Here is a 27,995-nt window from a genome sequence, read left to right as displayed (position 1 = left end):
ACCACTGTTTTTATTAAACGATAACAAAACAAAAACAACGTCAAACGTTCACTGTCGATGAGAAGATCTGCTTCAAGATCTGGGGCAGTTCTCGGGTGTCGTTGCAGACGAAAGCTCGTCCCAAAGGTAACCTCTCGGTCAACCTGAAATGCGGACCTAACCATAGACCCTCTCTAGACATTCCACTGACCCCACCTCTCAGCTTGATCTCCAAGGCCTCCGATAAATATCGCGTAGGAGCTCACTTTTGGTTTCATCGTGAGCGCCTCCGCCAGCCTGGACGCCGGTATGCCGTACCTCTGCAGGTTAGCGTCCGACATCATCACCAAAATGGCTTCGTCGCAGTCTTCCTCGGCTAGCGTCGACACGGCCCATTCAGTCGACTGCAACGTGTTGTCACCCGACCAACAGTACTGCGAGTGCGCGTGCATGGTCTGAAACCCCTTTTTCGTCGTCGTCCCTCCCACCGAGTCGTAGTATACTTACCCTGAGCACATCGAGCCGTTCCTTGTCGTTTTTGGGTGGTTTATCTCGCGGCACAAAGACGATCTTGTGCGAATCCCCCGAGTGCCCTATGATATCGTACCTGATTTTATCTTCGAAACCGTCGAACGCTTCCATCACGAGCACTACCGCCTCCAGTTCCCTGTCTAGCCGACCGTCGTAGCCATTGAACCTGTACATACTCCCCGATACGTCCACTACCACGCGGAAGAGTTTGGGTTTGAGCTGGGGCGCCCCTACTTCCGGCTCCTGGTCCGCCCTCCTACGAAATATTGTCTTCTCCCCCAAGAGCCCTGCGAAAGTGTTATAGGAACAGCCTCAGGGGTCAGACCGAAACGACTTACCGTCGATCAGTTTGACGTCGTCCAGTTCACCGGAAGTCTGATGCCTCGACCAGTGTCGTTCCTTATTTTTCGCCTGCAGGTTACCCAGAATCACCCTCAGAGACTGCACTTGCCTGGCTACGGCGTCGGAGAACTGCGAGTACACGTTGTGGTCGTACCCAGACATCCCAATCTCCTTCAACTTTTCTTGGAAGGCCTTGCGTCCCATCTCCCGCGCGGCTCTTTGGACGTGCTCCGGTACGGACGCCTTCTCCTCGTCCGACAACTACAACTTTCCGTTCTCACTGCATCCTTAAAACGCCCTTAGAACATACCTGGTGCACTTGGTGTCCCTTGTCCAAGCGGTAAGGACCTCCTTTGCCTCCCAGACCCGCGGTGTCTCTGCCTCCAGTACCGCCAGCCCAAGTGTTACCTCCAACGTGAGGTTCGTTTTTGGGGTCCTCTTTGCCGTGTTTCGGAGCTGACGTGTCTAACCTAATGCCAACCATCAGGGCAGCTCGACGGATAGAACGCAAACTTACCCACTATGCCTGTTCACCGTTACCTGGAGGCGTTCCCTTGCCCGTTTGACAGCCATATATTCAGAAGTGATCACGTTCTTGCCGGAGAAGCCGTGCTTGACGAGAACTTCCCCGACGGCCTCCAACAGTTCCGGACTGTAACGATCGAAATCGAACACGTTAAACACCACATCCTCGAGGTCCGCGCGTGGAAACCTTTGAATGTGCTTGACGATGTTGACGACCTCCCTGGTAGAGTAAGGGTAATTGAGTAAGCCGTCATCGGCCATCGTCCTCAACTCCCCGAAAACACCCACCAGCTTCTCTATGACCTGGAGCGGCACGTCGGGGCCATACATACGGAGGAGTTCGATTTCCGACTCCCTGGACGGGTTTTCGACCGCCTTGCAGCTGAACAAGTCGCCGAGTGCCCCGAAGAAATCGTTGCCGAGGAAGGGAAACCCAGGTCGGTTGGCCAAGACGATCATCCGGAAATCGGGGTGAACTCGGATATCTCCACCGCTACCGCGGCTGATTTTGCGGCCGTCGCCGAGGATCATCTGACCTGACTCGACTAGCGTCTTCAGTATACACGTGACGTGCGTGGGTGCCTTGTCGGCTTCGTCGACGACGAGCACGTGGCCGAATTTTATCGCCTTTACGAGCGGTGAGTCTTCGTGAACGAGCACGCCGTCCCTGACCGTCGGCTGAGTGGTCAAGGTTTGCACCGTGGTGTCCCGATGAAGCTGGATGTACTCCCTGGGGCGGTTCAGCAGCTCGAGGAAGCGGTCGACGATTTTATTCTTGCCGACGCCCTGGTTGCCGACCAGTAGCAGGTCGTACCCCAGCTGGAAGTCGCGCAGCATCGACTCCATCAGTTTCACGTGCTGCGGGATGTCGTAGAACACCACGTGAGGCACTTTCGTCAGGCTCTTGGATTGATAGACCGGCGCCGACGTGCGGCCTATAGTGACGACGCCGTCGTTGACGTGGCACGCGAGTTTATCCAACTGGTCCGTGTCCATGACTTCTTCGGGCACAATTCCGACGCTCCTAATCGTATTCTCCAGGGACTTCCGCGTCAGCTGCGGCAGGAACTTCGTCATGAAAGTCTCCGAGAGCATGTCGTATGCGTCGTGCGACTCGTAGTGGCGCATGCGGGCCGCGATCCTCAGCAATTGTCTAGTCGACAAGTGGCCGGAGAGGTCTTTGAGGGCGGGATCGCGGTTATCCCTCAGAGTGTGGGCCAGGTCGATGATTTTGTGGAGGTTTCCGCCGATGGGCCCGAACTACAACCAAGATTAGTCTTCTGAGACGACAAGAAGAGTGTGGGGGGTGGTACCTTCGTCGTGATTACGTGCATCTCTTCGCTCTTGCTCAGCGTACGCAATTCGTGGTACAAAAACAGGCTCAGCATTTCAGGCGACATCCAATTACCGTCGCCGGAACGGGCGTTGGGGGGTTCCCCCACCGCCGCTAGCCGAAATCGAGGGTGGATCTCGTATACACCCCTTGCCTCTAGCTCCTCCATGGTCAATCCAAGTTTGTCCGTCAAGAAACGGTACCGTTCGCTGCCGATCAAGCGTTTGCCGTCGTAGAGCTGAAGTTCTCGGTCGTGGACCAATCTGCAACGGTCTCGATCAAGAAGCTTCCGGACACCAGGCTGACGTACCTGTGCAAAACGGAAAACGTGCTGGGGTGGATCCTGTGGATGCCGTCCAAGATGGCGAGTTTGCCTTCTAACGCGGCCTTCACCAGCGGCGCGAAGGTCCAGACTGTATCGCCGTTGTCCAAGGTGGTCCGTTGTTGAATCAAGTCCCTGGCGGTCATGTCTTGATATAAAACGATGGTCTCCGTTTCGTTGCCCAAGAGGGAAGCCAGCTTTTCCAGAAGCATGGTTTTTCCGGATCCGCTTGAACCAACGACGCAAAAGTCCGAGGTCTTGGATGTCTGCAGCATTTGGAGGAGGACCCGGTTCTGGTAGATCGTCTCAACGTAGGTATCCGGAAGGATCGATTTAGAGGCGTCGGGGAGCTTAGGAAGAGTGTCTCGTTGGATGTGGTTCTGGGGGAGGTCGATGAACGCGGACAAAAGGGATTCGACGCTTTGGACGCCGTCACCGAGGAACGTCCTGTAGGGATATAGGCGGTAGAGGATCTCGTGCGGCTGGACGTCCGGGTTTTCGTTCTGAAAATTTTCAATGTTGTACGTTGCGGTGGAGTTTATACAGCGGATACTTTACCAGGATCCTGACGGCGGTTTTCAGGTTGTCAACGGGAAAGTCGGGCAACAACAAGAACTTGGTGTCTTCGTTGAGAAGGGCGAACGCGCAAGACAAGAGCTTGTCGATCTTATCTTTAGGGGCGTTTGGGGCAAGGGCGTTCAGCTCATTGTGCCACTCCTGGAAAACAACGCGAAGGGCGCCTCTGGCGAGATCTGGACAATTGCCAAGGAATTTCGGCGTTCCAAGATTGTCGCGTGTCCGCCGACTCTCCGGGTCGAATTTCACGCGAAATATCCATTTGCGACGCCGGCAATTACGCGGCAATAAATAATAAACTTACGGACGCGTCGCATATACGGGGTCTGGCGAAAAGCGCGATGCGTGTTGGAATTGTTGTTTTAAGAAGCCAGAACAGTTTGTCGTGTTTACTGTTCGAAATGACGTTCTACTTCGGAGTACAAAATTTAAACCAATTCTTGAGAAAATCAAGAAAGCTACAGTTTTTACTTGTTGATCAAACCTGGTACGACCAAAAATATTGTGCATTTCTTGCTCAGTACCTTAACCCCCGACTTGAAATTTCTATTTGAAAGGTAAATGGACAGTTTTAAATTTATAGCATTGATGCTGCGGGGTATTTTCGAATAACCAGAAGCATTTATTTTAAAATCAGGTGATATGTGTCGTTCTTAAGAGTTTAATCTAAATTGGAATATGTTCGCATATATTACGGAGGCATTTGACTGTTACCTGAATCCCAAGGTTTGACCCTGCGAAGCTGTTTTCACAGGATAGTTCAAAGGGTAAGTACCTGTACTGTATTTATCTTACAGGTAAGTTTGAAAATTATCATTTTTGTCTTGTGCGCCTGTCGATTAACAATATTCCTCTTCTTATATTCTTCGATTTGTAAACAACAACAGTCTTTTTGAGATTACCCCCGTATTATTGTCTATTTAACCCGATTGAGTTGAAATACCGCATATAAGAAGAAATAACACTGCACCAAAATTTAGTGATAGTGCCATGAAGGTAATTCGGCAAGAGGTAGCAAAATCATGATCGGTTGCGAGAGATTTTCCAAAAAATCTTAAGAGTCTTTTATACTTGCTGAAGTATGTTTCAATGAGGATGTTGCGGAATTTTTTTACGCTCCTCCCATCCGCACCTCAACGAAAAGATACACCCGCGATATCTTACGCGTGTTTCGGTCCTAATTCGGACGTCAAACCGACGTCGCCTAATTTTCTCGAAACGCTCGGTATAAATATATGCAGCTGCCTCTTGGTTTTCGGCCTCGACGGCCCCGGATACGTTCCGATCCGATCATAAATAGGTGCAATTTCCAACTCCGACGTTACGGCACGTTCCCCGTGGGTCTCCTCCAGGTCTTCGTCGCTTAAAAACCTGCCGCCGCTTTCCGACGGTGTCCGGCACCTGAAGTCGACGGTCGCGCACTTCTCCAGGAGGCGACAGGGGCGTATCGAAGGGGCACACTCTTCGCGTCGTCCAGCGAGGTCCAGCCACACCAGGACGCGTTCGCTGAGCGAATCGTCAACGCGCGATGTCCGTTTCCGGGTTTCGACGTCGTCCTCGCACCTGGGGGGCAAATTCGTTGGGCGTCGTCCCCGAACGTTACAGGATTCGGTCTCCTCCAGGCTGCCCGGCTTCGTTCGGGACTCGGTCCAGGTCTTGGGCCTGCACGACAACGTCGCCGTCGGTTTGTTCGCACGCGGCATAGCCGGGCACGCATCTTTCGCATCCCCCTGGTCAATCGGACGCCGACGCGGAGGCCTAATCGGCGGCGGGGCGAAGTCGCCCTTCGTGTCGTCGAGAATGACGTGGTGGTGGCCGTCTTGCCATACGGTACGGACGTACAGGGGTCTGCGGCTCGACTCCCAGTGTGTCACCATGGAGACGGGGCGACCGGCACGCGACACGACGCGACAGGAAATGGAGAAAATGAAAAGTTGCGACTGCGGCGAGAGCGTCGCGACGGCGGCGCGCACAACTGTCGCGTCTCGGGGGGTAACAGATCCGGGAGTTTTTTTTTTCCGCGCCCGGATCACAGGATCTATTCGGGTGGAGGGGGCGCACTTTGTCGGATTTAATTCCGGCGTCGGAGAACGAAGTCGCGTCAGAAGCGACACGAAAAACCGTAAAAACACGAAATATCATTTTATTAATTTATAATTTAATATGAGGCCGGTGTTTAATAAAAATAACTGAAGGAGTTAGAAGATTTGCTGAGTCACATTGTTGAAATTCCTAACCACATTTAATGTAACTGATGTCTTAACCCAGGTAGCACACAGTATCCCCAGTATATCCGGTTAATGTCCCATTTAAGTCGCAAACCTATCAAGTTAAATGTTGAACAACTGAGAAGGAAAATACGGACAACACTGTTCGGCTGCAACCAATGACGCAACTACTCGCGGTCGTTCCGTGCCGCACTCGCTCGGGTCTCGTCTCCTCGTCCCATCTTTTCAGCCTTGTTTTTGTTGGCGGTATACTGTATACGGCGACTTGGCGTCTGTTTTGAGTATTTTGTGTAATGTGCTTACTACTTTCAGAGCTGTCATTTCAATTATTTTTTGTGGTATTATTATTATTATTGAAGAACTAATAAATCACGTAAGAAAAGCTTTATTTTTGCGTAGTCTACCTACATAAAGCCTTGTGTCTTATTATTTTGCTAGGTCAATGAGATAGCAAGATCAGGCGGCGGCAGCAGTTGTGGGTTTGTAAAACACGCTCTGACCCCCAGATTTCAAACTTGCAATGAAATTTAATCCGTTGGGCATGAAGAAAAAGGAGAAATTTTCAAAATTAAAAGTGGCCAATTAGTACTGGACGTAAATGTAATGTAAATAAAGTATAAGAAATATTATTTAATAAAATATATGTTATGGCGATTGTTTAGTTGATACTTTTTTTAAGGAGTGATTGTTGGACCGAGTCAAGATAAAACTGACATCTTTTGATTCTAGATATCTTTTCGTATCTTATTGTTCCGTTTTTCAAAACAAAAATAAAATCCAGTTTCTCTTCATGTTTCTCGAGCAGTTAAATTTAAAACTAAACTAATTTTTTATTTAAGTAAGCGATATTAGAGAAAATCCCCCAGAACAAAATTATATTTTTAGTTATATAGTATAGTTAGTATATTTTTGTCCCAAAATGATGCCAGAATCACCCCCCAAAAGCAAAGCATTGCTTTTAGGAATCACCCTGCACTCATCAAGAGCAAAAAAAAACTAGAAAAATTTTTAGATTGACAGAAAATATTGAATGAAAATAGCCTTCACTCTCAAACTGAAAAGTCACGTTTGTTCTAGTTTTTTTTTGCGCCCGATAGTACCTACTCTCATGAAAGAGATCTTACCGATGAGAGTTTAATGATGTGTGTATTTAATAAAATGAAATTAGTAAATACCTACATCATCGTGGAGATTAGCATCTAGGATTACTTTTATGAGAGTACTATCAGCGTCAAATCAAGCCTTTACTTAAAAGGCGGATGTAGGGATTTTCTAAACCTGTTTTTTAAACATATAAGATACGATAAGATAAGATACTTTTTTTTTATAAATTACAGATATATAAAACCTGTCTTTCTCAAAAGTAAAATATTTTCGAATGCGGACAAGCAGGCAAACGCGTCACAAACATCAAAAGAATGTGAGAATTCAATAGCTCCTTGGCCGAAAAGAGCTACTTTCACCAAAGAATGACAGAAAACCTGTTAAATATTAGTTATTCTTTTTGAGTTTAGTTCAAGATATATAGATATATACTATATATTTAAAATACTTTAGGTTAGGTTGTCCTATATTTTTGCTATATTATATACCTACAATTTTTTCATATCTTCAATAGAAAAAAATCAGATTTGTATAAAATCTGTTTTATTAATGGAATCAATCAGCAGCCTTTCACTTTTAGCACCAAAAGAAAAATTAAAGCCTAAATATTAATTTGGAAAAAAAATTGTGCATTTCAAATATCTCCTGCTATTCTAGTGATGACTTCACCAAGCATACAATAGCTTAGTACTGGGATAGAATTTTTGTAGCCCTACAACCAATTGGACTACTGAACATTACCTTTCCAGTATTTCTCATAGGGTGTTGGAAATAAGTCTTGTGGATGTCCCTTAGCTGAAACAGTATATCCCTAAGATATAAGCTATGTCCCGTCAGATATCCCGAGGACGTTTTACGGACGTCCCTGTGCTATTTGGGAAATTAACACATAACTGTAGCGAGTAACAAAATCAAACAACGAGCTAGTTAACATCGCGGCAAAAGTTTCCTACGAATTGAATTGAGAATCTTCCACGTTCCGCATCCTTGGAAAACGCTGCAAAAGGAAAGGACGCCTGGCGTATATTGCGATGGGGCGCCGATAAAACAACCAATTCCGAAAGTAATCAGACTATATTCAATTTATTCGTTCTTGTTGTGCAACCAATTCGCACTAACGGCCGTCGCCGTCCGTCTATTGGCGCTAATCATGCGATCCCACTCCGCGACTGGGCGTGTTTACCCGTTTTAATCGCGGGTATACCGAAAAGTTTTTGTAACTGCACGAACGGAACGCTCAAAATTACGCCCGCGATTGTATTTTATAATTTTCAAGCGAACGCCTAATATTAATTTTCGATTTTCTCCGCAAAACAAACTTTAAAAAAAGCACGCGGTAATGTAAGCTGCATAACTTCCAGAACGTTGGCACTGCAGTGGTATCTATCGGCCGCCATTAAAACTTGTGGCAAACGAGTCGCGTACACAGAGAGCGCTAAGTTTTATATTTGCGAAATGAATAGTGGCTCAGAACAGATCTAGGGAAATGTGTTAGCAAACATTAAAAATGGTTTCCTGTCAATATACGCCAAACACAGAAATCAAAAAGGCGACTGGCGCCATCTATTGAATCACTTATCAATCACTATGTGCCGTGATGAAAGTATTCTGCCGCACCTGCGCTATGGTCTGTGACCAAATGTCGAGAGTCAAAGCAGTTAACCTTTCATTTTATGTTAGAAAAAACCATTTTTGCCAGCGAAGCGGAGATCGAATAAAACCGTTATGCATCTAAACATTTTACAAGTCATTTTGCAATAAGTACCTGATAACTATTGGTGGAGACGTCGCGCGCTTGGAAACGCGATCTCAATGGCGGATCCAGGGGGTTGCCCCTATACCTAGGGACACGAAACGAGCACTAAGTCGCGGCATCCTCGAATCGCCAATTTGACTTACTTTGGCACAGGCAGGCCTAAAGCAATCACCCTGAAGTTTTCACTGACCCTCACCAGTTTCCACTTTTGCAATTCTTCAGCGCCATGCCTCTCCAGTAGCTGGTCGTAACGCGCCGCCGGTATCAAAAATCGGCCGTCTTCCAAGTTCATTTCCCGATTTTCCAACAAATTATTTAATACTGGCAATACATTCCTTTCAGCTTTTTCCACTCCTTCTAGGATCAATATTCTTCCTTCTGTGGCAGCCCGCACTGCGCTCTGTATTTGTACCTTATGGAGCTTGACCTTTTGTTATGTTCGTAACCTTACTTGATCGAAATATTTGGCCGTGCCGCCGACAATCTCTCGGCGCTGCTTCAAGTCAGATTCAGTCGTGTCCCGGCTCAGTGACACATACTCGTGCTCCCGGTTGGTCAACTCCAAATATTGCATAGCCAAAGTTCTTTTCCGCGGACCTGGAGGTCCTATGAGAAATATGTCTTGCCCGAGGACGTCCTTTTGCATCATCCATCGCATGTGGTGGAGCGTAGTTTGAGGCAAATCGTCCTTATCTAAATGCTAGTTGTAGGAAGGCAATTAACAAAAACGGAGTACTTACAATAAAGTCTGGGAACATATTCCGGGTGTTTAACTTTCCCGATTTCTTTAATTATGTCCCCTATTGATACGGTGTCGCTGGCAATGTAAGCCCTAACGTTTTTAAATTCCATGTTTTGTGGTTTAACGCTGTTGAAGATTTGAGTTAAAGCTCTTATTCTCCTGTTTGCGGCGTTGGCGTTGAACATTTTACGGCGTATTAGTATCGATTTACGACGACAGAAACACGAAACGGTACTAAGATATGATTTATTTCGGTAATTTTGCAACAGTACAAAGTTTGCTCGTTTTTATAGGTTATGTGTACAAATTAGACACCAAAAATCGTGCAGGCAACGTTTAAATACGACATCGCAAGTAATTCACACTCGAACACCAATCTGCACACTAATATGTTTAAATATGATTTTAAAATTTTAATAATAGCCGAACGACTTTCTACCAGAAACGTAACAGGCAACCAGCAATACGAAAAGGTCTATGGCATCAAAGGCCTTACGGCGCTCTGTGTCGCAAGGTGGCTTATTTGGAAAATTTAACACCAATTTATTGGTTTTAACTTTGTCAGGAAGAAGGATTTGAATTTTATGACGCGGCGCGTATAACGAAAACAAAAAATTTAAATATTTTCGCTGCACGCCAAGGTCGCCATTGGCGTATTGCATTCGCGGTCAAATTTTTGCAATAAAAAAGTCAACTAGGACGGTTTCCGGTCATGCACTTTGGCGTTCCGATATATTCCTCGCCCCAGACCTCACGTAGAATTTTAAATAGGCCGACGTTATCGACTGGAACCTGTTTTCAGGGCGTTTTCGCGCCCCCAGGAAACTGCAGGTCAAAGGTCGATGACCGTTTCCGCTCGTCGTTTCTAGTATTGCGGCGGAGCGTTTTTCCAGGTTGAGTATTTGGAGATCACCTGGTGTATGAGATGTTCCAAAATGAAAGCCACGGTGGCCGCCACCCATCCGAAGATCACGCAACGAAACAGGGGCTTGAATTCTTTTAACGAAAACACGGTGCTATTCTCTTCGGGGGGCCTGCTCAGCTGTTCGAAGTCGGCGCTATCGGTATCGAACGCCATCTGCCTCCAAGCGCCCAACAAACCGGATTCGGATAGTCTCTGAGCGGCTTGCGAAATTTTCGACGCCAGGGGTAGGTTTTTCCTCATGAACATCGTCACCGGGTAAGACACCAAGGTGTCCTCTGCGCGCAAGAGGCAGGACATCGGCGCCGGCATGTATCGCGCCCCCATATATCTACAAAATTGGAATGTGTTCACAAAAAGTTATTAAAAAGAATTAATAATAATCATTTTCTTCAAATGTGGGACCTATAGATCACTAAAGTTTTTTTTTCCTTTAAAGTTAAAACGGCAACAAGAGAGAGTTATCAAAAAAGTTGCCTGGATCATTGTTTTGTTAAAAGTAACAGTCCGGTTGTTCAGGAGATATTTTCGGCAATAATAGAAGCAAAACAAAATGACCACGACCACTACTATATAGCTACTAAAGACATAGAAGCCCTGCCTATGCCGATAATACAGGAACCTATGAAGCAACTATGAAAAAAAAAATTGTAGGTTATCATATTTTACTGCAACCAATGCTTCATCTCTTTTGAATAAATCCCCTTTTCTATCCATTAAAAAAAAAACTACAATTATTAATACCTATAAAGCTGGAGAAAAGAATCTCATAACCGACCTCTATCCCTAAAATTAAAATTTGCAACTTCTTTTCTTTTAAAATTAATGATATATTATGCAACAAGTGCGGTAAACGGCATTTGACTCACGAATTTTTAATAAACGAGTGACTTAAAAAGCTTACAACACGAATACATTCACTGACATGACCGCCACAATTCAAGGCGTGGGAAATATCTCCGAAAATATCGGATTGCTGCCAATATCGAGCGGTAAAATCCCGGAAATGTCCGAAGAGGCTCGGATTCGGTGAAACGAAACTGACGTGGTGAAGTGACGCTTTCCGCACGCTACATCGATGTGTAATTAGGCATTTTACAGACGGGAGTAGAAAAAATAAATTCCTGTCAGCAGTTTCAGACCTCAAAAGGTAAAAATTGATAATGAAGAAAGTGGATCTTGGTTCAGTCCTTTTTACAATATATATAAACGATATTATGAAACTGAAAAAAGAAACCCACCAGCAGTAGCTATTAATGAAGCAGTGGTTGGTGGCTAAAAGAAGGAAAAACTAATTTTGCAACTTTCACTAAAACAGTAAGTATACCTAAGGATCCACGAGACGAATCGTGCCTGATCATTACCTTGTTGCTTTTGAAAAATTGATTTTTGTAGGTACACGCGCTCCTCACTAAACTCGACATCTCGATAACGGCGTCGTCGTTGGTACAGATGGAATTAGAGTCGAAAAAAAAAACGTTTTTATTTTTTGTCTGTCTGGTTTGAGCTAGATGCTTCAAATTTTGCTACTTTTTTACAGTTCACTAGGTGCATAAGATATTTTAAAATGGCGGCGATCGCACATTGGCGGCAATCTTTTTCCTTCGTTTTGGCTCTGTGACGGAACGTTTGGAAATTGGTGAGGTTGAGGGGTCGAGAAGTATTTTAAAAAAATTAAAAATCGCGCTTGCAAGGGTCTAACAAAAAATCATTTCTCCAAAACCGTTTATGCAACTGAAAAAATTCTTAACGCATAAAATTTGGCTCCGCAAATTTTAGAATGTGCAGGGTGCTCCGCATTCACTACAATTAAAAGATTGTGTACCAGATGTTAGTTTCTTTTACTTTGCCGTATAGACAGCTAAAACTTTTGTGTTTAACGTTTTCATTTATTGTACAGGGTGTTGAAGATATTTCGTGCTCTATAAGAAATGTGTTCGGTGTCCAAAATTTGCAAATATCGACTTCAAATTTAGCAGGGAAGTAGAAGCCCAGAAGTATTTTTTAAAGAAATTAGATTTTTTTGGTTATTTTGGCTTCCAGAAAAACATGCGTTTCTCCATAACCAGTCACCCGATCGGCAAAATTCTTAACAGCAGACGCGGAGGATCCAGTGCTATAATATTCATTTCAGCCATTTTTTTGATTATATATAGGGTTTTCCAAATATACACAAAAATTTAAAAGATCAGGAAAATTCTTTTCCAGGGAAAATAATTAACCCCAAATCAAAAATCGTAAAAAATATGACCGATCAGTTCAAACAGTGTCATAGGTCGCACCATGAGCTACAATTTTTGTATTTGCGGTTTTCGGCCATGACATACGCTGCTCGAGATATTTGAAAGAATCCTTATGAAAATCACACTCAATCTAGACACGATGACGTCATTTAATATTACGGTGGTTTCAGAAAATAAGTATTTTCTCAAAAACTATTCATCCTATTGAAAAAAATCATATACCGTGAGATCTACGGCTATAACTTTTATTTTGGGTATTTTTTGGATTGTGTACAAGGTGTGTCGATAGAAAAACAATGCGTCCCTCTAGAACAAGAAACCGAATCTGTTCTGTGGTAATAATAATAATTAAAATTATATTCTTTAGACGTTATTCCTCTAGAATGCGCTATATCGACGCCGTTTTCTTTACCATTGCTGCCTATTAAAATTCTAACTAGATGCGTGATCAAAAATGGATAAATATGAATATGATTAAAATAATTTCAGAAGTGTATGGTATGCAGTGGAATTATAATTCTACCGATGTTAATGTGATATACGCGGCTTTTACAACTAACATAAACCAGGTTGTAGATAGGATAGTACCAATGAAAAAAATTATTGATGACAGAGTTCCTTGGATGAGTCCTATGATACTTCAGGCACAAAAGACACCAGATATCGCTTATAAAAAGAACAAAAGGTGAGGGTTTTAAGAAGTGAGAAGTAGAAATATTATGAAAGAAGCATTGATCGACGTAGGGAAAACAGCAAGAAAATGTGGCGAACGTTAAAGGGATTAATAAGCAGCAAACGCAGAAATGTAGGCCACTTAGACGATTTGAAGATGATTTGGGTCCTATAGAACAAAATTTTGACAACTTCTATGCAAAAAGCATTCTTGACATTGTTGCAAATACTCCAAATACATAAACCAATCTTGAGGAAATTAGTACGGAAAATTGTAAGGAATTCACACGTTTTCAAACGATGGATATAAATGAACTAAGAAGTATTTCAAGAAATTGAAAAATCAAGCAACAGCTGACAACATATGCCATGGAAACTATTTGAAAAATATTTTTTGTGCAGTCAGATATCTATTGTTGTATTTAATAAATATTTCACTTCAGACAGGAAAAATTCACGAAGAGATCAAGATAAGCGTTATTGTACTTGTACCCAAAGTACCGGTTTCGAGTAAATATGGAGAATACCGGCCAATTAATTTATTATCGGTTATAGATAAAGTTTTAGAAACAATTGTGTGTAAGCAGCTGCGTAGCTTCCTAGAAAAAAATAAACTATTTTTTAAAGGGCAGTCTGGGTTTTTTCCCGGAAAAATTGGAAAGAAACGGAAAATTTGGGAAAAATTGAATTTTTGTTTCGAAATCCAAAAGCATTTTAATATCCAGGGAGGTGTACGTGTTAAATATTATTGTTATTATTGTTGTGTACCTCGCAGACACTTATGCCAATTGCTTCCAGAATTTTAAATGGACCGCCATCGTCCGCTTCGTCAGAAAGAAACTATTCTTTGCATGGTGTTACTCATAGTAAAAAAAGAAATAGACTGACACAATATAACGTTCAAAAACTTGTTGCAATTCAGTCTACCTTAAATTTAGAAGAAAATGACAAATTTGCCTACGATTCTAGGCCAGCTCCGCATTTGCAGCGGAGTGAAATGGATATCGAATTAATTGGGAATATCCAGGACGGCGATGCTGCGGAATCAGAACCAGATTCTTTCTCCGAAGACTCGGACCTTGACGATTAAACCCCTTTACGTGTACTGGCTTTGCAGAAATGACGTTTTTCTACTTGCATGTTAATTGCGTTGTCAGTTCTTCTTCTTTTTTTTTGTATACATTTTTTTTTGTTTATTATGTATTCTTAATTTTTGTTTTTTTTTTATTGAAGCAACTTATACTAACCAATATACATTTATATCATAATATATTAACTCGTTTAGCTGTCTGGCATTTAATTAAAAAGTAAAATTTTCCGTTTTTTTCCAATTTTTCAGGTTTTTTTCCGCACCGTTAAATCTCTAGGTGTGCCCCAGGGCAGTGTATTAGGACCATCGCTTTTTATTCTATATGTGAACGATTTGGACAAAATTTTGAATAATTGTTTTGTCAACCTCTTCACGGATGACACTTTGCTATCAATTTCTGGGAAAAATTACTTAGAAGTGGTAGACAATATGAACTCGGAATTAAGGTTACTTAGTGACTGGTTGTACGTAAAAATAAAACAGCATATATGGTATTTGGGAGTAAACAAAATTGTAAGATATTTTTTGGATAATTAAGATTTATATTTATAGTAGATTAATAGGAAATGTTTCTCGAATGAAGTATCTGGGAGTAGTTCTAGATTATCAATTAAATTTCTCACAACATGTTCATTATATTTGTAAAAACAATTGGGTAAAAGATAAGTTTCTTCGCCTGAGCTTAGCCATTGGAGCAGATGTCTTGTTTTTAATGCGATTATCAGCCCTCAATTTTGGTATTGTAATTCGCTTTTGATTTCTTGTAGAAACCGTGATGTTCATACAATACAATTGCTACAAAATAAAGCCATGCGGGCTATTCTGGGTTCTGCACGTTACACTTCCCATTCGTGTAATGCTTGGGTCTTTAGGGCGGTTGTCGGAGTCTCAGAGTATTCAGTTTTCTAATGTTTTGCTGATATATAAAATAAAAAATAAATTACTTCCATCCTACTTATAGGATTATTTAATTCTAGGTCCTACAAATATTCTCATAATGTTAGGGATAAAAATGATTTTGATATTCAGTTTGTTAAAAGTCTACAAATGCAAAAAAGCATTTTTAGTGATGGGCTTCGATTGTTCAATGCTTTGCCGACAGACACCAAAAATATACCGAATGTACAAGTCTTCCAAAAAACGGAAAAAGATTCTTATATTAATAATAATATTAGTGTGAAGTAGCTTTTGATTTTAGATAAATGTAATTTACTACGATTCGAATATATAATCATGAATTGCTTATTTGTGTGTAACAGCATGCATGCTAATCATAATAAAATATTGCATTTCATTTCATTTTACAAGTGTTGTATGACTAGTTTAGTGCTCAATTATTATTTTTTACTTTCAAGCATTTACTTTTGATATAATGATTTCTTTTAGTTCATTCGCATGCTCGCGAGACACTTGTGAATTGTATTTACATTTATCTTTTGTATTCGAAGAAATAAATATATAAGTAAATCATCAACAGACGCTGTGCTTTATTGCAAATAACTTAAAACGTCTCCCAGAGATCCAGGTCAGGAGCAGGATCGGACAGGCCCGTGCGGCTTTCCTGCGCCTCCGCAAGTTAATAACCGATCACAGACTCTTACTAGATTTGAGATACAAAATGGTCAAATGCTATGTGTGGTCCATTCTTTTATATATCATGGAGTCGTGGACACTTAAGGTGTAATCAATAAATAAAATCCATTTGGAATGTGGTTAAAATTTCGTGAACGGAGAGGGTTACTAACGTGGAGGTACGGTACATTCCGCAGAATCAAAACTTTGCTTACAAGATGAACGACTCCGGTAGGCATATAGCCGAGTCTCCCCGTTGAACCGTCATCGCGAAGCAGGTCTCCAGGTTCGGGCAGTCCACCCAACGTCCCAGAACCTTCTTGTCGAAGGCGTTCGGCGTCCGGTCTGACGTAAAGTACATCTTCGTCGCGCTGAGGAACATCAGTTTCAAAGAACTGTTCAAGATTTCGTCGCTAGTGGCAAACTCGACCTCGGTAACCGCCTTGGACAATAGACTCATCAGATTCGTCAGGTAGAACAGGTTGGTGTGAAAGCAGAAAATCAACCAGAACGTGAAGAAGACCCGAAGGGAGGTGGTTTTTGGCAAGGCACTCGGATTGCCGAGAATGTCGGCGAGCGTCCTTGTGAAGCAGCGGCCCAACTTCTTGGAATGTCCCGGTTCTTGCCGTTTGCTCAGCGCCCAAACGAGCACGCTGGCGACCACGTAGATAATCACCAGGAAGTGCCAGTGGATCGTGTTCAGGGCGATTATCAGCTTCTTCCACGAGACCATCAGCGGCGGAGACCTGACGCACCACACCAGCTTTTCGTAGTAGTAAATGGGACCGTAGTCGAGGAATCGGTAGCCCGGAGGGAACGTCAAAGACGATATACCTGAGGCGGAAAAGGCTATAGATTTAGACTCTTTTTTCTGCGACGCGTCCATACCTATATCAGCTGACTTTTCCAGCAGCGCGAGGTACAACCCAGACGCAGTGCCGTTCTCGTGCAAAGTGCCCCAGTTGAGGTCCTTCTCCGACACGCTGAATCGGAGCTCGACGTTCAAATAGCTAGCTATGGTTTTCACGAGCTGCACCTCGAAGCCTCCGATGTAGTTCGCATTCTTCCGGTCCGGTGGGTTCTGTGTCTCCGGTATGACGAACGGAGGCCAGTCTACCACCCTCACGCTTATCGAGCAACTGTGGAAACTTGTTTCCGCGAATTTTTGCAGCGAGGCTTCGTCGCCGTCGAAGAGGACGGTGCCGTTAGCGCACGCGCCGACGTGGAAGTAGTTGGTGAAGACGCGGCCGCACCTGGAGGACTGGGAGAAGGCCCCCCAGCCGTACAAGTCCATCACATGGCCAATATCCCTCTGCACTGTGATCAGGCTGTTGAAGATGCCGTTCTCCCATAGGGTCTTGAACACTCCCGAGATGGTTTTGGTCCGAATATGCTTCATCACCACCAGCGTTTTCGATTTCGACTTCAAGAGCGGACAATTCTTGAGACAGGTCAACACGTCGGTCAACTCTCTTTTGGAGTCCACTCGGAACACTAGCAGGTCGATTTCGTTGCCGTTTATGGGGGGGCAGTGGACGTCTTCTCCGACGGCGTGGATGACGTAGGTCGCGGAACGGAACCCCGGGTCGGAGATGGATTTGTTCAAGAAGATGTAAGCGCTTACGTTGGAGACTTCGGCACGTATCGAGGATACGCATTTGGTTGTGCTGACGTCGGTGTAGAAGACGTCCTTGCTAACCTGCAACCTGCCCCTCGCTAAGGATATAACAGCGAGCAAGAGGAGAGTTTCGTATAGCATGTCCGCGAGTCCGCTGGCTGACGCGGTTTGATATTTCCAGCGGCGATTTTTAATTTTCCAAATTGTCAGGTTGTGCCGACAACAATCCCGAGCTCAAATATTATTGCTACGGTATCGATTAGAGGGTGGATGTTTTTTACGTCAGCGCGTTTTGTAAATGAAAAAACGAATCCACACCAACAATAATAATAAAAAAATCGATGTGATTTAGAGTATCAAAATTTTATATTTAATATATTATACATTATATTAGTGTTTTCCTTAAAAAAAAATGCATTGGCACAGTTTTTGTTTTTTTTTTTAATGTTAAATGACATCGGAATTAATATTCACCAATTGAACAACAAATGTGCAAGTGCAATTCGAATTTTGCACGTCGAAAGATTTAGTAATTAACTAATTAATTCAAATATTTAGAAAAGCAAAAAAACGGCTTGCTGACCCACTTTTAGGTGAACTTTTTGCCTTAAAACCAACCGTTAACTAAGGGTAGGGGTAAAGTTAAATATGTATATATAGTTAAAAAAAGGTAAAATTAAAAATAAATCCAGTAAAAGTACGTTTGTTGTATACAAAACCAGTCCCAGTAGCGTGACGTCGGCACCATGTAAAATTTTCATTCATCACTAATTATTTCTGAATTTTTTAAGCTGGTATTGTACGACCAGAAATATAGTGCATTTATTGGTGTGACGTTTTAAGTATTTTATGGTACCTTATCCGCAGACATGGGCAGGACCATCCCGACAGATGTTTATTCTGCATTAAGTAGGCTTTGCCTGAGATGGACCGTAACGAATATTTGTAGAAACTTGAACTTTTTGCATGACACGTAAATGGATCGATTTAAATTTGATTAAGCATTGATGCTGCGGAGTATTTTCGAATGAGTAGAAGCGTTTATGTTAACACCAGGTGATATGTATCGTTCTTAACAGTTTAATCTAAATTGCAATATGTTCGTACATTTTACGTATATATACGCATATACAGTATTTGAATGTGATCCTTCCAGTAAGTACGTAGTTATGTACCTGATTCTCGAGCTTTCACCCTGAGGGGCTGTTTTCACTGGATAGTTCAAAGGCTGTACTCTATTTATCTTACAGGTAAGTTTGAAAATAATCATTTTTGTGGGTACCTGTAGATAACAAGATTCTTCTTCTTGTTTCTTTGCGTCATCTACATGCATTGGAATTTTACCATTAAACATTTTTGAAGGTTCCTGTTTTTTAACACTTTAAAATGTGGAGACCGTGGAATGAAGCACAGGTTCCCCTATTAGAAGAAGACATGGGAAACAACGCAGAATTTGAAGTCGAACCTAATGACAGTTTAGAAGACGTACTACCGCAGCAAATCAAAAGAAGGATCCATTTGTCTTCGGATGCTAAACAAGGAGGAGCAGCAATAAAAACAAGTGACATAGAACGTAGTAAATCGATACTTTGTACTAATTTCTTTATGTTTCAAGAATTACTCGGCGAAAAAGATTGAAAACATTACTTTGAAGGCATTACTTCGAAATAAACAATAATTCCGTATTTTGGTATTCTTTGCCTATTGATCAAGTTGTCTCAAAAACTTAAAAAGAACATTTCAAATGTTATTATAACAAATTGGTTAGATGCACATATCTAATTAGATAGGTGCGTATTTTAAGTCGTTTGTAAAACAATACTCAAAATATGCATGTATAAAATATTCTCTATTCCAATTATGCACTGATCAAGCTAACAATTCAGTTCCAAAATTTAAAAACTTCATAATTTTGTTTCTTTTATTTTTACTACACTATACTCTCGCCACGGGTTTGGGAGCGATCGGATGTCTTCGGTGTACAATGAATCTATCCTCACAAACATATGGTCTTGGAAAAAGTATAGTATGCAAATCAATGATTATTTTTTTCACCCACTCCATTGCTTCGCTAAATAAATTCATTGCTGAAATGTTGTTCCTCAAATTGAGAAAGGCTTAAATATTTGAAGTCTCTCTTTTCTATTCACGTTGACGGTCCAAATGCAAATTGCAGCTCTGGAAACTGTAGACGAGCTGTCAAACCATCTTCTTAAGTCTTTTAGCCAAAGATTTTGACGTATCCTACTGATGTTTTCTCTTGTACTTTTGAATTTAAGTTTCTTTTCTTGATGGTGTTGAATAACTCATTTTTATTTATGCATGCGTTGAAGTATTTCGTCGTTGGGGATCCGTTGCACTCATGAAATTCGAAGCATTCGTCTGAACGCACTGTCAATTTATGTTGATAACATTTTAATTGGCTGTACCTTTTTTGATTTTAGAGATATCAAGGTAAACAAAAAAGCAAGCAGTTAGTAACCAAGTTTTTTTCCAAGTAACATATGAAACAAAACACTATCATATTTTATAGAATATATAGAATATCTTTTTCCGATTACAATGATGTAACACACTTTATATTTTAGTCTATTCGTTTTTGACAAATCGGCAAGAATAGGATATTTTATATAATTTCAAGGAGTGACATGACTGACTGCAACAAAAATAATTATTTACAAATTAAAGTACACCAAAAACACTAAAAATGACAAGACACACTAAAGTAAAAATTCTTTCACTATTCTAAATGCTGCTGTATGTGACCGTCATTTTCGTGAACACACCGTCTTGATGCCATATAATCAGCGCTGATATATTTAGGGGTAAATCTTCTATATATTGTTCTAAGAGTTGCAAATAATAATCTCCAGTTAACTTTTGATCTATAAATATCGGATCCAAAATATGCCCATTTATGGCATCACGCCATAATTGGTACCCCTGGGTTTTATTTTGTGTATTTGTCTATGATTATTTAAAGACCAATATCGCGTATTTTATCTATTATAGCCCCTTCTTGTAGTGAACGAACTTTTATCAGTATATAAAATGTTTTTCAAAAAATTAATATTCTCATTATGTTTATTTAAAAAAACCAAAGAAAACTGCACCTAGTTTTTGAGTTTTACGAAATTTAAATAAAATTTAAATTTAAATATTTATATTCTTTCAGAACCTCGAGAAATACCTGTCTCTTCATATACCCTAGTAATAGAGGAAACTGGATGTGCTTCATGGAATCCTAATATGTTGTTTGCCTTATTTACTTCATTTAAAACATCTTGATTCCGGCATTTCTATTTATCATTTAGCACGTTACTGTTTTCTGCAAATTTCTTTACCAGGCTTGGAAATATATGTTTTGAAGGAGCGAAAAATCATTCTAACAATAATGACTTGGACAATAATGCAACCGTTGTCTACCGATATGTCAAACAAAAACATATTTTTATTTGTCAGTCAGGGCACTCTTTGAAATTATGTAACAATTTCCTATTTTTGGCTATTTGTCACAAACGAGTGGACTAAAATACATAATTGTAATCCGAATAAGATATTCTATTAAACACATATACTATACATTTACAAAAATATGATGTATTCTTAAATGTCAGACAATCGATAGTGTTTTGTTTTATTCGTCACTTGGAAAAAACTTGGCTACTAACACTGCGTTTTGTTTTTTTTTGTTTATCTTGATATCTCTAAAAACAAAAAAAAGTTACAGCCAATTAAAATGTTATCGAGAAAAATTGAAAGCACGGTACAATTCTATGCCTTATTGTCTAGGGCCAGCCTCTCACAACCACAGATCAAGTGAATAAGTTACACACTTGAATTCTAAGTGGGAAATCCGCTCTTGCAAAAATCTTTAATGGCAAATTATTGTTCCTTGACATGCAATTACTGACGGTCTTAAAACCACATTTCGTATGCGCTTTACGTGAAGGTTTTTTGAAGAAATTAAATTATAAATATTATTTTATATTAAAATGTTAATAAAATTTTGTTTGATCAACAAATAATTCTTTGTAAATAATTTCAATTCGAATTATGTAAGCGATTAAACAAATCCCCATTCTCCCATGTAAGCAAAAAATGCCAAGGAACCCAGTAACCGGAAGACATATTTCTGTTTGACGGAGACGCCATCTATTGACGGCTCGATTCAGACGCAATTCTAATCGTACGTGGTACCTAGACACTTAACCTCAGGGTTTCGTATCACGTGCGCAACTTGCGGTGCGATTGTTTTCCGAACAATAGAGTCGAAATTGATTTTTCCCGACGTACGACTATCCCACTCTGCCCGATACAGTCCCCCGATTTTTCCTACATAATTAACCTCGTCAACTCGAATGGAATTATTCTATGACGACCGGTTTCCTGCCAAAACGTCACGGACCTGACTGGTACTTTTGGGTTGATAAGTTAATTTTTTTTCAAAACGGTACGGGAATTTTCCATAATTAAGACGACGTCATTGTACTTTCCATTCGGCGAGGCGTATAGATGGTTGCATATGCGTCGCCCTTTGCAACGCATTTGAGTTAATTACTTTCAGACATTCTACAAAGCCCACAAATTTTTGACGCGGCACAAGATCGTCTACAGGGTGAGACATACAATTTTTTGATATAAATGTGTTTCTCGACGCTTTCGACGGCGACACAATTACAAGCTGCCTAGTCATATTAAAGGGAGCAAAATTAACTTCATATTCCGCATATTTTTGAGACGGCTCAAAATCGTCTACAGAGTGAAACGTACAATTATTTGGATAAGAGTAGCTTTTTCAAGGTAGCACATTTAACAAAACTGGCCACGCTAATTAAACTGAATAAAAGCAGCATTATTGTTTTTTTTTAGTAGGCCCAAATTGTTCAGTGGTAGTATGTGTAATCCATGCTGTACCGAGGATGCAAAATTTGGCAATATATTTTTTTAGCATTTTTACAATATATACTTCTAGCATTATACTCCGCTTGCAATAATTTGACAGATAACATTTGCAAATATATTTTTTTATAATCTACTCTTAATTACCTTTTAATTGATGCCCTACAAGCTATTGTCTGCGTGAATTTGTGAATTACGACATTTTAAGAATCTCCCACCCTTATGTTCTGAATGGATTTTAATGTTATTAAATCTGAACGGGTTACATCCCATACCCAGGCGAATTGAACACCATTGAAATGGTACAAAAGCTTTCTTGTTTAGGTATATGGGCGCCGTATTTTCACGCCCATACACAAGGGTGGGGATGCATTTTTTTAATATTGATCAATATTTGTTTGGTCCGCTGTAATTTGACGCAGATTTCAATCCCAATTCCGAGGTAACTTCAGCCACTTAGCATGTTTGGTGAAACGTCAGAGACAAGGACTACAAACAGGAGGAATCCATGAGTGTATTCTCGCATTATGTTAAACATTAATAATTCTTTCAAGACGCACGACGCGATATCGATATTATTTTAAAACTTTGAAAATAACAGAGTTAAAACCGTTCTTATGCTATAAACGGTTGGTGGTTTGCAATTTTGAAATGCGCTGACACTGATAGTCCCTTATTACCGCTCGGCATTGTGTCAAACGCTTAAGGGACGAATTGCGACGGATCAAGGGAACTTATATTATTTTTGTTTTCCGAGTTGGTGTGTAGTTTTTTTCTGGTAGATTGGGTTTGGAGGAAATTAAAGTGAGTACCCTCATTCCTCTAGTTCAAAACGGTCAAAATAAAAAAAATGCTTCTCCAATTTACATGCAGTAGCTACTATAACTTCATTGCAAATAAACAACTCGACATGTAATTAAGGAACACGCCAGCCTTGACAGACTCAGCCAATGCTTCAAATTACACGCATAGACTATTATCTGATAATTTTTTAAAAGGCGGCTACAGAATGAATATGCTGCATATAAACCAGTAGTTTAGGAATTTAAGAAATTACGCCTATTACAGATATCTATAAAAATATTATTTACGTTTTTTTTTTATGAAAAATATTACAGTTTTGAATGTGCGTGCGTGCGTGTTTGCCCTTTTACTGAGGAAGAGTATAACTGTAACAATATGTTTATCACTAAAATGATCTTTTTAAATTATATGTTTCACTAAAATATGAAAAATATGCACTACTAGCTGAGTGTATTATGTTTTTGTTAGTTTGGACAAGGACGATTTTGAAACAATATTCAAATACTTTTACCTACTTATATATTTATTATAAGGTCGCAAAAACTGGAAAATACTGCATCACATTTTGATAAATACTGTCATTATTAAGGAAAATTTTACCGAAAAATTTGACCAAAGTGTTTCAAGGTACTTCAAGGAAAGAAAAAAGTTCAAGTTCGATTTAAAAATGTCGACGATAACACAAATATTTTATGACGTATCGCTTTCTCGAGTGGTAAAGTAGACTTTAATCTATTTAAGACGCATCTGAAAACAATCAATGAAACATAATTTCAAATAGAAAAAAATTAAACTTTATGGAGTCAAAGCTCCGCTGGTTCCAATTTCTTGTATGATGATTGTAAAATCTTTCAATAAATTGCATTTTCCTCGAAAAAAAAAGGGCGAATTATTCCTCCGCACCAAACAGTCACTTTTTTAGGATGCATTGCTTTTTGAACAATTTTTCTAATCCCCAAATTCGAGCACAAAGCCACCAACGTGAAAATGTGCCTCATCGCTAAAGATGATTCTCGTTGAAAAATGAACTCCTTGTTCTCGTATCCATTCTGCAAACACGCGGCGCTGTTGATGATCTCGAGGTTTCAACTCCCGAGTTATTTGGACTTTATATGGGTGTAGATGCAAGTGTTTTGTTAAAATTCGCTGTGTGGTTGAATACGTAAGGCCCACTTGCCGCGATCGATGACGAATCGATGTGTTTTCATCTTCGGCTACATTTTCGCGAACAATGGCAATATTTTGATCTGACCGACCTGCACGAGCACGTTGAAGGACTTTGAGGTTAGTTACAGATCCAGTTTGCTCAAATTTTTGAACCACATTCCAAATTGTTCTCTCAGAAGGTCGATTTTGTGTTCCGAAAAAATCACGTAGAACCCGAAATGCATTTTTTCTTGATCGACCATTTTCATAATAGGCTTGCACAATTTTTACACGTTGTTCAGTCGTATATTGCTTCATGACTAATTTTGTCTATGTTTTGAGGTTAGAAATCTCATATGATAATAAACAGATACAGTGGCGTTTCAAAAATATTTGAGATTGTAATGTGGAAACTCTTATTGAATCACTCGTTACAACTCTGTTAAAGGGCCGCCAGATTTTTTTTTTTATATTTCTGAAACTATTTTTAACAGGAAATAATATTTTGGTTAAAGCTAATGTTATTCAACCAATTTCACATTAAAAAGTACTCGGTTAGTTTAGTTATGTAGTTTTTATGGACCGAAACTTCTATCTTCTGACATCAGTAATAACTTTCTCGTTGCTCTTAAATCTTTGTCTAACAAGCCAATTTTTAAGGTTAGGAAACATAGGAATAAGGGGCGAGGAAGCAATCTGAATGCAATGGTGCATGGTGAAACAAGAAAAGGAAAACAGATATGATTACTTCGGGAGTGTCGGTCAAGAACTGGCCAGTGAAATGAAAGGACTCCATATAAACTTGGCAAAAGAATACCTGTTAAACTCTGTATACCTCAATGAGACCGACGACAGCGAAATTAGATGCACAGTACTACATCTAAAATCCAACAAATCTCCTGGGATCGACGGCATGTGGGCGGAAACACTCAAAAAGACAGTAGATTTTATGGTAAAATATCTACCTCGAATTCTAATTAACTGTATAGACAAAGGGGTATTCCCATTAAAAAAAAAAGGCTTTAGTCCGACCACAGCATAAACCAAACTAAGACTACAAATGCTCTCAAACTCAAACAAATTATTAAAAACCAATATTTTTTTATATCGTACATCATTATCAATTTGGGCAGTAGCTACTGCACGTAACCGTAAATCCACCTAAGATTTTATACTTTATTGATAGAAACAATCTATAAACCATTAGATAGAAACCTTAAAATGCCCTGATCACACACCTCGCACATCACCTTCAAGAAATTAAAATATATAGATAGCTATAGATACCTTGGTGAAACATGGTTCGATACACACGACACTGTATCCAAATGATGGGCTGATGAGCGCCTTCAAAAATATTCATAATAACAGTGTTATTATCATGGATAACGCAAGCTACGGCAGCCGTCTGCTACGCAAAGCACCACGTTAGAAAATGATTTTTATTTTGAATTCGGTTACAAAAAAAGGCAAATTTTAGAAGCCTTAAATTCCTATGCAATTAAAAACCAGCATTCTTCTTCTCATCATTGCATGTTTAACCCCATAAAGCATTTGTGGAACCGAGTAAAATCAAAGGTCAGAACAGAAAATGTTACTCCTGCGTTAAGTCTCAGACATTTCTAGCTATGAATTTATTGTATGTATTTAATGTCATTGTCATATACATGAAATTATGTTTCTTGGTGATGAGCTTGACTGAAACTGGCTACCCGGTTTCAGTCAAGCTCTGAAGAAGTCAACAGGATGATTGGTGAAACGATAGCAAAAACTGACGCAGGAGTATTACAGTAGCCTGTGGAAGATTCTTTGAAAACCTGTTTTTTTTTTAGTGTAATTTAATAACATTGTACTCAGCTAAATAAAAAAAAAATATTACCAAAACCTTTGACAGTGCGTCCCTCATGTTCTGTCCTTTAATGGTCAGTTTCAGTCAACTCTGAAGAAGCCAACAGCCAAAAAAAAAACAGATTATACTTTTCGTAACACGCCATGCTCCGATTATAACGAACCGAAATAAAAGCAAATATACAATTTCTCTTTTCGCGTTTTATTTTTGATAGTTCATTTCGCCGTATAGACCCCGCCCCACCTTCCTCAGTCCGAAGATCATCGCCGCCGACGCCAGTCGGCGCGCATGGTCGTACCTTTAAAACTACGCTCGGCGCGTTGGTGCGCCGAATTTCGCCGCTGACAGTCGACTGTTGTACCCGAAGATGGACACCCGAGCGATTCTCCACAACTACACGTACGTGTTCGACTTCGAGAACGAGTTCGTCCACCAGAAGACGCGGACCTGGATGCAGGACAATTGGACCGTCGGGTTCTACCTGGTCGGCCTCTACGTCCTGTTCATCTTCCTTGGTCAACGCTGGATGAAGCCCAAGGCTAGGTTCGAGTTGCGAGGACCGCTCACCGCTTGGAACATGCTACTGGCCCTTTTCAGCATCGTGGGTGCTTGTAGGACCGTACCCGAACTCATCCACACCCTCCGGTACCACGGCATCTACAACACCATCTGTCTACGGGCCTATATCGAGGACGACAAAGTGTCCGGCTTCTGGACGTGGCTATTCGTCCTCAGCAAGGTACCCGAACTAGGCGACACCGTCTTCATAGTGCTGAGGAAGCAGCCGCTCATCTTCCTCCACTGGTACCACCACGCGACCGTCCTCTTATACTCGTGGTTCAGCTACACCGAGTACACCGCGAGCGCCAGATGGTTCGTGACCATGAACTACTGCGTGCATTCGCTGATGTACGGGTACTACGCGCTGAGGTCGATGGGGTTCAAGCCGCCTAGAAGGATCGCGATGCTGATCACGACGCTGCAGCTGTCTCAGATGGTGATGGGGTGTTACGTGAACTTGCTCGCGGGGCAGTACCTGGACAAGGGGGCGGTGTGCCACACCACGCCCCTGAACATAAAGCTGTCGCTGTGCATGTACTTCAGTTACTTCGTGCTGTTCGCGCGGTTCTTTTACAAGGCGCACATGCTAGGCGGTGCCAGGCAGAAACGGAAGGCGGCGTGAGCAGGGGGCGGTCGCTCCCCCCCCCCCCATTGTGATATTTAATTTTCGTTGTTGACATGTTATTTATTATTAAAGGTACCGCGTTAGCTGGTTTTTGTTTTATTTACGCGGTTATGCAACCTGCGCGGCGGCCTTGAGGATCCCAGGTGCGCGACCACTCGATTCCACTGTTTACCGTTTTAAGAGACGCCGAATTTCGACATACCTACGAGAGCCCGAGAATGTCGACACGCGTGGCACTCGTCGATAGAATGCGTACAAATAGGCAGCCAAGAAATAATACAAACGGACCCGGTGAATTTAATTAAAAAGTCGAAAGTGCACAATTTTAATAATAATAATAGTCTTTATTGAGAATTAAGATACATAATATACGAATACACTGACTAAGTCAGCTACTCAATATAATACAGTTTATAACAAATAATACAGTTTATAACAAGATTGTTTTCGAAAAATCGTCCTTGGGCGGTGCAAGGGGCAAAGAGACGCATTGATTTTCTATCGTGCTCCTGCGGACCACTATAGAACAGTCACAAAATCGATGTAATATTAT

General features: G+C 41.1%; 3 protein-coding genes across 4 annotated transcripts; 1 reads left to right on the top strand and 2 right to left on the bottom strand.

Annotated features, from left to right (window-relative positions):
* Positions 1–7: 7 nt before the first annotated feature.
* LOC132701799 (von Willebrand factor A domain-containing protein 8) lies at positions 8–9,830 on the bottom strand. Of its 2 annotated transcripts, none has more exons than XM_060670005.1 (13): positions 9,437–9,830; positions 9,148–9,389; positions 8,840–9,096; positions 8,706–8,781; positions 3,591–3,749; positions 3,021–3,535; positions 2,691–2,973; positions 1,370–2,637; positions 1,163–1,322; positions 849–1,113; positions 487–797; positions 196–443; positions 8–143 (listed from the first exon to the last, which is right to left on the bottom strand). In XM_060670005.1, exons 1-13 carry the CDS (start codon positions 9,621–9,623, stop codon positions 41–43), a joined length of 4,074 nt encoding a protein of 1,357 aa, XP_060525988.1. In that variant the 5' UTR covers positions 9,624–9,830; the 3' UTR covers positions 8–40. The 2 variants fall into 2 exon arrangements, with proteins under 2 accessions (XP_060525988.1, XP_060525989.1); XM_060670006.1 differs by having other exon boundaries at positions 196–434; positions 9,437–9,828.
* A 197-nt stretch (positions 9,831–10,027) lies between these two features.
* Positions 10,028–26,329, bottom strand: LOC132701800 (uncharacterized). Its single transcript, XM_060670007.1, has 4 exons — positions 26,287–26,329; positions 16,826–17,636; positions 16,153–16,771; positions 10,028–10,691 (listed from the first exon to the last, which is right to left on the bottom strand). The coding sequence occupies exons 1-4, from the start codon at positions 26,311–26,313 to the stop codon at positions 10,304–10,306; spliced, it is 1,845 nt and encodes a 614-aa protein (XP_060525990.1). The 5' UTR covers positions 26,314–26,329; the 3' UTR covers positions 10,028–10,303.
* A 155-nt stretch (positions 26,330–26,484) lies between these two features.
* LOC132701802 (elongation of very long chain fatty acids protein 6-like) lies at positions 26,485–27,529 on the top strand. Its single transcript, XM_060670008.1, has one exon. The coding sequence runs from the start codon at positions 26,624–26,626 to the stop codon at positions 27,437–27,439; it is 816 nt and encodes a 271-aa protein (XP_060525991.1). The 5' UTR covers positions 26,485–26,623; the 3' UTR covers positions 27,440–27,529.
* The last annotated feature ends 466 nt before the right edge of the window (positions 27,530–27,995 follow it).

Source organism: Cylas formicarius, unplaced genomic scaffold (assembly GCF_029955315.1).
Source record: "Cylas formicarius isolate icCylForm1 unplaced genomic scaffold, icCylForm1.1 PGA_scaffold_5__7_contigs__length_24384050, whole genome shotgun sequence".
NCBI lineage: Eukaryota > Metazoa > Arthropoda > Insecta > Coleoptera > Brentidae > Cylas > Cylas formicarius.
The sequence above is the reverse complement of the archived record's forward strand: the minus strand, read 5'-3'. Positions and strand labels throughout refer to the sequence as shown.

Bases quoted from the DNA above. Each gene is read 5' to 3' on its own strand.
- LOC132701802 (XM_060670008.1), top strand. From the start codon at position 26,624: ATGGACACCCGAGCGATTCTCCACAACTACACGTACGTGTTCGACTTC.
- LOC132701799 (XM_060670005.1), bottom strand. From the start codon at position 9,623: ATGTTCAACGCCAACGCCGCAAACAGGAGAATAAGAGCTTTAACTCAA. The intron at 3,536-3,590 runs GTAAAGTATCCG...GAAAATTTTCAG, and splicing joins AAACCGCCGTCAGGATCCTG to AACGAAAACCCGGACGTCCA. The intron at 144-195 runs GTGGGGTCAGTG...TCCGCATTTCAG, and splicing joins CTTGGAGATCAAGCTGAGAG to GTTGACCGAGAGGTTACCTT.
- LOC132701800 (XM_060670007.1), bottom strand. From the start codon at position 26,313: ATGAGGGACGCACTGTCAAAGGTTTTG. The intron at 16,772-16,825 runs GTATGGACGCGT...TTTCCGCCTCAG, and splicing joins GGAAAAGTCAGCTGATATAG to GTATATCGTCTTTGACGTTC. The intron at 10,692-16,152 runs GTAAGCAAAGTT...CCAATTTTGTAG, and splicing joins CTACCGGAGTCGTTCATCTT to ATATATGGGGGCGCGATACA.